This window comes from Diuraphis noxia, unplaced genomic scaffold (genome assembly GCF_037042655.1).
Source record: "Diuraphis noxia isolate RWA-SAM2 unplaced genomic scaffold, SU_Dnox_SAM2 contig0004, whole genome shotgun sequence".
NCBI lineage: Eukaryota > Metazoa > Arthropoda > Insecta > Hemiptera > Aphididae > Diuraphis > Diuraphis noxia.
In genome coordinates, this window is record NW_028301714.1 from 19,120,226 (window position 1) to 19,130,427 (window position 10,202).

The 10,202-nt window shown below is 41.3% G+C and overlaps 1 protein-coding gene across 1 annotated transcript; it reads left to right on the top strand.

Annotated features, from left to right (window-relative positions):
* Positions 1–613: 613 nt before the first annotated feature.
* LOC149055811 (uncharacterized) lies at positions 614–5,884 on the top strand. The gene has a single exon (XM_089226951.1). It carries the CDS (start codon positions 614–616, stop codon positions 5,882–5,884), a length of 5,271 nt encoding a protein of 1,756 aa, XP_089083077.1.
* The last annotated feature ends 4,318 nt before the right edge of the window (positions 5,885–10,202 follow it).

Here is a 10,202-nt window from a genome sequence, read left to right on the forward strand (position 1 = left end):
GCGTGGTTATTATAGCACTTTTGGCAAAGTAGCCGTTAAAAAAAACAGTACTTAGTTTGTGGGTATCACTGTAGTATATTTAGTGGGTAACAGGAACTCCTTTTCGTCCGACATTCAATTGTGTTGTTAATATTTCCTATTACAGTTCTTATAATCCTACTAGTGTTTGTATTCATGTAGTCAATATAAGTCGTGATACCGCACTTGATTATTATAAACTTTATTAATTATTATTGATTTATTTATTATTTTGAGCCACCGTGTTGGCCATTACGGCAAATTGAATTATTATTATTTAATACAAATTTAATATTAATTTATTTAATTATTAAATTAAATTTATATAGATTATTATTTACTATTAATTTATTTAATTATTAAATTTAATTTCAATAGTTCAGGACTTGTTGTCGTTGTGAATTGTTTATTATTATAATTTATTACAGGCCTTCATAGTTGTTATTAACCGTACAAATTATTGGCGGTAGCGCGTTATTACATTTTAATATTTTGATACAACATTTGCTTCAATTAATTTGTATTATTTTACTTGCGTATTGTCGCTTCTCCGTGTTATTATCTGCCCGTTTCTATAATTTGAATATTCGTCACGATGTCACTTGACAATGACGAGATGAACCGTATACAACGCGTGATGGAGCGGGATGTTATGAAACGTAATGTGACTATCAACCGTTTGCGCTCAATCATGACTCTTGCAGAGCGGAGTATGAAGGATCCTGAAGCGTCACCGCATTTATTAGAAGCAGTTGAGGACCTGGACAGCTTGTGGGCAAAGTTTGAGGTGGACGATGAGGCGATCCTTGAGCATTTATTCGCTCTCAATCGCTCATCTGAGTACAAGGTGGAATTAGGTACCGAGATGCGCGAGATAGTCACGTTTTGCCGATCTGTCGCGAAACGATATCGTGAGTCGGAGCATTGTTCTAGTAACACATCTGTGCGCAGTGAATCCCGTGCGTCAGTAGCCTCGGACCAAGGTGGTACGAGCTCAGATAAACATCATGCCAACGTTTTAGACGTTCCGCCGACTGCAACCAAGTCAGGTCAGGTCTCGCGTACGCGTTTGCCTGAAATTCCCCTACCCAGTTTTGATGGTGACATTTTTCAGTGGCCTTCTTTTCGTGACACATTCTTAGATATGGTCGATCGTACGACACTCCCCAATATTGATAAGCTGCATCATCTCTTAGGGTGCTTGAAGGGAGCTGCGGCGGATGCGATTAGGAGCATACCGCCATCAGGTCATACTTATAAATTAATTTGGTCGAGTTTGGAATCTCGTTTTGATAAGCCCCGTTTGCTTGCTGGATCCGTGGTGGAAGTGTTGTTGACCACGCCACCAGCTACTACCGAATCTCTATCAGAGCTCAACCGTTTTATGCTCGCCTTTTGTGAGAGTGTTTCTGTGCTCGAGTCACTGTCCATACCAAATCTCGGTGACTTCATATTGTTTTCGTTAGCCTCGCGCTGCTTACCTGCTTCATCCAGGACGTTGTTCGAAACTCAGGTGACGTCTGAATTCCCTACAGTTCATGAACTTTTCGCCTTTGTCAAGTCGCGTGTATCTATCCTCGAACGAGTCCAGGATCTTCAAGTGCCAAAGTCAGTTCAATCGTCATCGCGATCTTCGGGTCAGCCTCGCCACGAAAAAAGGAGTCTCCGAAAATTAGAAAAACCTCCGCAGTCGTCATTTGTTAATGCAGCACCACCGCCGTCATCGAAGTCCAAATGCATGTGCTGTGATAAGGGCAAACATGCGTTACCGTTATGCAACAAATTTAAAAGGTGGTCTAACGACGCTCGGTCAAAATGGGCCCGAGAACACAAGTTATGCTTTCGATGCTTGGCGGAGGGTCACTGGAGCCCTAACTGTAAGTCATCAATAGTGTGTTCTCAGTGCTCACGCAAACACCATACACTGGTCCATACTGATGAAGTCGCCGCAACTGCCAAGAATGAAGACAACGTTCCTGTGGCTGATCAGACAAGGTCATCGTCCGCGTCGACGTCTTGTGTTGGACAGCTCGATTCTCATTCTGTGTTACTGGGTACAGCTCTCGTGCAGGTTCGTGACCAAGGAGGTATCTTGCATACTGTTCGGGCTCTAATTGACTCTGCGTCTCAAATAAGCGCTATTACGTCATCATGCACGTCTCGTCTTGGATTGCATGTATCGCGATGGACGGCGCCGGTCACAGGGTTGTCCGGTGCGTCGGTTCCAGATACTCTTGGTATCGTGGAGTGTAATGTGCAGCCTCGGTATTCTGAGGAACCCGTGTTCCCTGTTAAAGCGTGGGTGTTTTCGACAATCACGGCAAATATGCCACGTCAACCATTGTCTCACACTCTATCAGAGAAATACCGACATCTAGCGCTAGCTGATCCTTCATTTACAACTCCAGGTACAATTGACCTGTTGTTAGGTGCAGACATATTTGCCCAGGTCTTAGATGGCAAACGTGTGTCTGTTGGTGAGACGTTGCCAGTCGCGTTTGGTTCCGTCTTTGGGTGGATCATCATTGGACCTGTTCCATATACTACTTCGGGATCACCACATTCATGTCCCATATCAATGTTAAACACTTCTGTCGAATCGTTACTCGACAAATTTTGGAGGGTTGAAGAGCCCGAGGTAGCACCTGAAGTATTCACTGAGGAAGGTCAATGTGAATCAATGTTTCGTGCTGGGTGCATTCGTTCCAGTTCCGGCCGTTTTACAGTTCCTCTTCCCTTTCGACAACCTGCAAACGACGAGGTGTTCCGTGGATCCCGGACTGTCGCGCTCAAGCGGTTTGAGTATTTGGAGAGAAAGCTGTCAGCTGACAGCCGACTCCGTGAACTGTACACTCAATTCATGTCCGAGTACAGCTCATTAGGGCACATGTCACTCGCGTCTAGTCCCGGAGCGTACTTTATACCGCATCATGCTGTGTACCGACCGTCAGAAACGGACCCGAAAATTCGTGTAGTGTTTGATGCTTCCGCTCGGGCTTTCAGTGGTGTGTCATTGAATAATTGTCTATTACCTGGTCCAAAGTTGCAACGTGACGTTGTGGACGTGTTGCTCTTGTTCCGTTTGTTGAGGTATGTTTTCACAACAGATATTTGCAAAATGTACCGACAAATTCTGATTGCTCCGGAACAGCGTAAATACCAACACATTCTTTGGCGTGCGTCCTCACACGATCAGCTGCAAGAATACCAGCTCAACACGGTTACATATGGTGTAAATTGCGCTCCGTACCTCGCCATTCGTGTATTACATCAAATTGCGCATTCCGACTGTGCGGACTTCCCGTCTGTTCGCAAGGCACTGTTGTTTCACACATATGTAGACGACATATGCATCGGCGCCGATTCTGAAGATGCCGCGGTAGAGTTGCAGTCTGCGTTGATCACCGTCCTTGGCCGAGCTGGATTGGAACTTAAGAAGTGGTCCAGCAATACTCAATCGGTCCTAAATAACGTGTCTCCGGAGGACAGAGTCAGCGGTAAGTTGCCATTTGACGAGGGTGACGGTGTCAAGGTATTGGGTCTCCGTTGGTGTCCACGCGACGATTCATTTGGTTATGGATTTCTGGACGAGAAGATTGTTGCTACAAAAAGAGGGATGTTGTCCTTGATAGCCCGTATATTTGATCCTTTAGGCCTTTTATCACCTGTCGTATTCTTTGCGAAACATTTAATGAAGCTGGTATGGAAGGCTAACGTCTCATGGGACGAACCATTACCAATTTCGGTCAATGAAGTTTGGCAACAGTTTGTTTCCGAGTTGCCATTATTAAAAAAGGTATGTATTCCGCGCTTTGTTAACACGCGCTCGGGTATTCGTGTTATACTATGCGGTTTCTGCGACGCGTCCGAGCGTGGATACGTAGCTGTCGTTTATATCCGCTCTGAAGATTCGTCTGGTACCCCCTTTGTGTCATTATTGGGTTCTAAGACCAAATTGGCCCCAATGGCTACGTCAACAATCCCACGGTTGGAGCTATGCGGCGCAGTCCTGCTGGCGAAGTGGATGTCTCGTATCAAGGAGACACTAAGTGCAGAGGTAGAAGTCGTTGAAACTCATGCTTGGTCAGACTCCACAATCGTGCTCAATTGGTTGACCGTACGTCACGTCACATTCAAGATTTTTGTGTCAAATAGGATTCATCAAGTCCAATCGCTGTTGACGGATTGTCAGTGGCACCACATATCCTCAGAAAATAATCCAGCTGATTGTGCTTCGAGAGGGTTGTCACCTTCTGATTTAGTGGACCATGTATTGTTTTGGAAAGGTCCCACGTTCCTTAAGTCACCCACAGCTGAATGGGTTGTCAGTATTCCTGCTATTGAGCCAGATCAGCTCCCTGAGGCCAAGGTGGAGATCCCCGCTGTTTTACTCGCCGAAGCCGAACCGGAATGGTACTCTCGTTTCTCGTCGTACGTGCACATGATCCGCGTTGTCGCACAGGTTCGACGTTTTATTGCTCGTTGTCGCCGCCAGCCAGGTTTTGAATGTTATCTCACGCGCAATGAGTTTGATGCGGCGTCATTGTTAATCGTCAGATTTTCCCAACATTCTTTCTTCAGCCAACTTCATCATGAATTGAACTGTTCGAAACCAATATCAACTCGGCATGTTGCCCGACTCCGACCTTACCTTGACGACAATGGTATAATCCGTGTTGGTGGTCGACTATCCAACGCGGAAATATCGAACGAACAACGACACCCAGTTCTGTTGGCGAAGTCGTCCCATTTATCTTTGCTTTTAGTACGTCACTGGCATGATCTTACCGGCCACGGCGGTCCCCGAGTCATGACAGCTCTTCTGGGACGTCAATTCTGGATCATGTCACTGGGCACTCTGATCCGTACAGTCATCAGTCACTGTACCCGTTGTGTGAGACTGTCAGCCAGTAACCCCCAGCCGATCATGGCCGATTTACCACGATCCCGCGTAACTGAATGTCGCCCTTTCTCCCGTGTAGGGATTGACTACGCAGGACCGTTAATGATGAAGGAGCATCGCCTCCGGAAGGCTCGTAAATACAAGGTATATGTAGCGGTTTTTGTATGTTTCGTAGTGAAGGCGGTACACCTCGAGGTCGTATCCGATCTGTCCACCGACGCTTTCATTGCCGCATTGAATCGTTTTGTCGCTCGTCGCGGCCTTCCTGTGGACATTTATTCGGACTGCGGAACTAATTTCGTCGGCGCTGCAGCTCAACTTAAGAAGCTAGTTAATCATCCCGACAACCAAAGTCGACTGTCTGCAGCTATAAAATCCGTTTGGCACTTCAACCCTCCAGGCGCACCACATTTTGGTGGCTTGTGGGAAGCGGCTGTCAAATCGGCAAAGTCTTTGTTGGTCCGAATCATGGGGGAGCACACCTTCACGCTGGAAGAATTCAACACCATATTGTGCCGGGTAGAGGCCATATTGAATTCTCGGCCGCTCATCCCCAGTTCTACCGATCCTAGCGAGGTAGATTATTTATCGCCAGGACATTTTCTTATAGGTCAGCCGTTGCTTGCAGTGCCTGAGGAACACATCGCGCCCTCCCAACGTTCGCTAAAGAACCGTTGGAAGTTAATCAATCAGTGCGCCCAAGCCTTTTGGCGCCGTTGGAGGGATGAGTACCTGCAAACCTTGCAGACGAGGGGACGATGGACGGTTGATGCTCCTAATCTGGTTGTAAATGACATAGTCATTGTGAAGGATCCACAGTCACCACCCTTAGCGTGGCCTATGGCCCGTGTAATAGAGGCAGTAACCGGCGCTGACGGTGTCGTGCGCGTAGTCCGCCTTCGGACGTCAACAGGCATATTAACACGTCCAGTCGTGAAGGTAGTTAAGTTGCCTACCGCGTAAAAAAAAAAATATTTATACTGTTATTTATTTCCTCACCCTGTTCATTTATAATATTCCTATTTATTTATTTATTCCTTACTACTTTATGGTAAGCTACATGCCACGTTTTAAACATTGATGGGGCTCTACACAGGGGTTCCATTGGCTCGTACTTCGGCGAGGGAGGTATCAGCGTTTGACCTAAAACATAAAGGGGTACTATTTTATTATTCTTTAGTTGTATCTATGGACCCCGGTCATTAAATTGTATACTGCTTCGCACCTCTATCGCCATAGCCGGTAATTTGTTATTATGTATTTATTATTACTATGTATGTTTATATTTTTTTTTTTTTTTTTTTTTGTTCTGCGTATATTCCTGACACTCAACATTCATCATCGATCCGCTGAAGTTGTCATACGTCTCCGTATGCCAAGGGGGAGCATGTTCGCGACTCGTATACCGGGCTATTCCCGCGATAACATAACGACGTACCCATTCCGCGATTAAGCCGATATCGGCGGTTGACAGGTACGCGTTATGCCACCGGCGAAGCCAACCGACGGACGCCGATGGTGTCCGTGCTTACGTCCGGAGTCCGGTCTACGCCGTCTGTTGTGCGTCCGGCGTCCGTGTTGTCGTGCCTTTAACGTACGCTCGGCGTTTTTGTGTGCCGCGTCGCCGTAGTGCCGTGTTGTGCTGTTTTCTCGGCATCTCGATTCCGTGCATTGTTGGCGGCTATTGTGGCGACGCTGTGTTGTCCATTTGGTTGGCTCGACTAAATTCGGCGGTCGTCCGGACAGACATTATACCGTGCGAAAAAGGAGTTTGTTCGCCGTTCGGACAAGCACGTGTTTTGCTCACGTCCGAGAGCGATCGGTGCCTACACCGTCGTGCATCAACTGTCGTCGGTTCTTCTTTCGGTGCCACATACATAACCGCATTTTACACCTTATTATTCTTATATACGTAAGGTGAATATATTATTGTCGTTGGACGTTCTGGTCAGTATTGAGCTCGCGGTATGTATTAGGAGTTGTGTCCTTTAATTCGACGTCGTGTCGTATGGGACACTGGTACATGCTGCCCCGACCCGCTACGCTGTCATCGTCGAACGAATGTAATAACTGTACTTGTCGCTAACCAACATCACGGTGACCGGTCGACCGAACGGAGGAGTAGTGATACCATACCATTATCATATCACGGTCGTATTATCATATTATTTTCTATTGTTATTATTGTTGTTCGTACGTGTCCCCGTGACCTAGTTACGGCATTATTTATAATATTATAATTTATCAATTTGTGTTTTATATTAGTATTTATTGTGGAGACGTCCACCCGTAATTGATTTAGAATTATTATATTATTATTATTGGTGAGATCAATTAGTACTTGATATTATATTATTATTATTATCAATAATTAGAGTTCGTTGTTATTTGACAAAGTGTTACGATCCGAACTTAGGTACGAGTCATTGGGGCTAACTGTTCAATAAGAGCCTCATTGATGAACAAGTACTTAAAACCTATATTTTTTGTCTAGTTGAGATACAACCTTTTGTTTTCAAATGATAACTTATTTTGTTAATTTATTGACTGTAAGTAATTATTAAACGGGAAATTTACTCATTTACAGTGAACAGTGTTCAAATTTGAGAAACATAAGTGTATAATTACAAAACTTCTTAAATAGTACAAGTAATTCCAAGAATTTTAAAATATTATTTTAAAGTATATTTAATAAATTCAGAAGTCAGAATTTTAATACATTCATTATAAGAGGAAAAATGGGGATGAGTATGCTTGATGAATCACAATGTTAATTTATAAAATGTTTGTTTGATTATGATTTTCTGTGTATGCTTTCATAAATTATAACAGAATAATATGCGTATTTAAACTTGAATTTAAACGGAAATTTATATATGAAGAAGTGCAGAACTTGAACACAAAGTAACATAAAAACCGTAAGAACAAGAATTATAGTATCGTATCTTACATTGCATCTATTATTTGTTAGTTATTTATAGTTATATTTTAGAGAAACAAAAGATCCAATTTAATAGTAGATACCTATTATATTTAGATGAACTACAAAAACAAGTGCGAGTGTAAAATATTCAAGATGCGTCCCGAGAAAATTGTGATAAACTAAAGCTATGCATAAACCTAAGTGTCCCGAGACACCATTTACAACGAATCAAAATAACGCCAAGTATCATTTTATATAAACGTGCGCATGTTTGTTTCTTGTTTGCCGTGACGATAATGAGAAAATCGCATTTAGCGCAAGTACGGATTCCCGAAGGAACGGAACACACAACCCGTCAGGCACACTGCCATAATACAATTTTGAACGTTTTAATTTGAAAATTGTATGTACGTTTTATCGCGTTTTCGTTTATCTCCTTCTGCGGTTTTATAATTTATCAACACGACTTTGAGCGATCATCATTATCGTCGTCGTCGTCGTCGTCGTCGTCGTAGTATAGTTGCAATGCAAATGCGAAGAATGAACGTAGGTACCTACCTACCTTGAAAAAACATCAGCCATGTTATCTTTTGAATTGTGCGGTGGTGGCGGCGCCTCAAGAGGAATGATGACTGAAAAAGTGAGGGGGGGTGGTAATGTTATAAAACAAAACATAAGAGTATGTAATAATAATATACTCACCCTGGAGAGCTATTATATGCCGAGTAACCGATTTACCGCGGATGAAAGTGCAAAGGGATTATTTGTAATGGAAAATAATTTACTCCCGGCGGATAGTGACAGTGTCTGCAATGGCAACACCAGTCCTCGATTTCGAATTCAGAACACGCATTGTTTTTTTTTACCCGGTTTTTTATCCATGCTTTTAATCCATAAAAAAAACATTCTCGGGTTCAAAGTGTCAACTTTTCTCTCGAAAACTGTGTGAAAACAACACCACCCGAGATCTACATCCCACCGTCGCGTGGGTATATATTCGCGTTAACAACAAACCGAATGCGTTATGATGGGCACATGAATAATACACGTAGGCCCACAGTTGAGTAAATAATATGTTTTCCATGTATTGGATTTAGTACGTTTTCAGATTTTCGTCGACATTAATTTTGGGAGCAGGTGCCTTGTCGCCTTCGATAATCGCTGGCATCCAAACACGGCGACCGGTATTAATAATAATAATTAATCTATGGCGTTTTATTCCGCATCAATATTAATGTTAAATTGTTAACGGTCAACATAATAGTGTTATATCCAAACAATAAATAGTTATATAACGCACTCAGCGATAAGGCGGTTCAACCAAACGATTCATATAATGCACTAGATCGTAATTCGTTATTGATCTGTACAAATATAGCCAGCACATTAAGTATCCCATAATTTATACAATATAAATATAATCTATGTATAAGTTTAATGTAAAATACGATAATGTACTAAATTGGATTTAAATGAACGCGTTTTTTCACAGTACTCGAAAGTTTAAAATGCACAAGATTATTATCTTATAGTACAGTAACATGACTCAGTAATGTGTTTTTAAAATATTATTACTAATTTAATAAATAAAAAAAAAAAAAAAATGAACATAGTAATTACTTGGTATCAGAATTTAAAGAAGATAAAACAATAAAATACACAGTTACTCCAAAAATAAAAAATAATAATTATTAAAATATTCTAATAAAATTTTTAATTCGTTATAACTTATTAGTTACATAACAGTTATCAGAAAAATATAAAAATTGGTTAGTAGGTTTCTAAGTACATTTAAAAATGTATTGTTTAAAAAAAACACTCATTACATTAATTATATGCTATGTTTTCTACAGCTATACATACAAATATATTATAGGTCTTTGTACCATAAGGCCATAATAACTACACAGTGCTATTAAAACATGTTATAGTTATTGCAGAAAAAATTGATTTTTGTTAGTTTCAATGTATCTTTAGTAAAATAAAAACCTTTATAAAATACTATAAAATTTACAATAAGGTATTTATAATAAAAATTAGATAATTAATAACAGAAATAGGTATGTAATTTATTTTAATAAAACTATTAAATAATATGCAGTCAATTATATAAAATTAAGACATATGCAGCTATATTATTTAAAAATTGGAATACTATAAATCGAAAGCATATTAATGTGGTACCCCGATATTCTGATATATTGGTTTTGTTAATAGGAATAAATATTTTTTCTTTCTTTGTTGAGGCGTATTTCTAAATAAAAAAAAAAATTAAAAAAAAATAAATATTTTTTCTGGTATCACGTATGTTTATTTCGCAACATAAAAAATTAAGGTAAGGTATTAATAATTAATGGG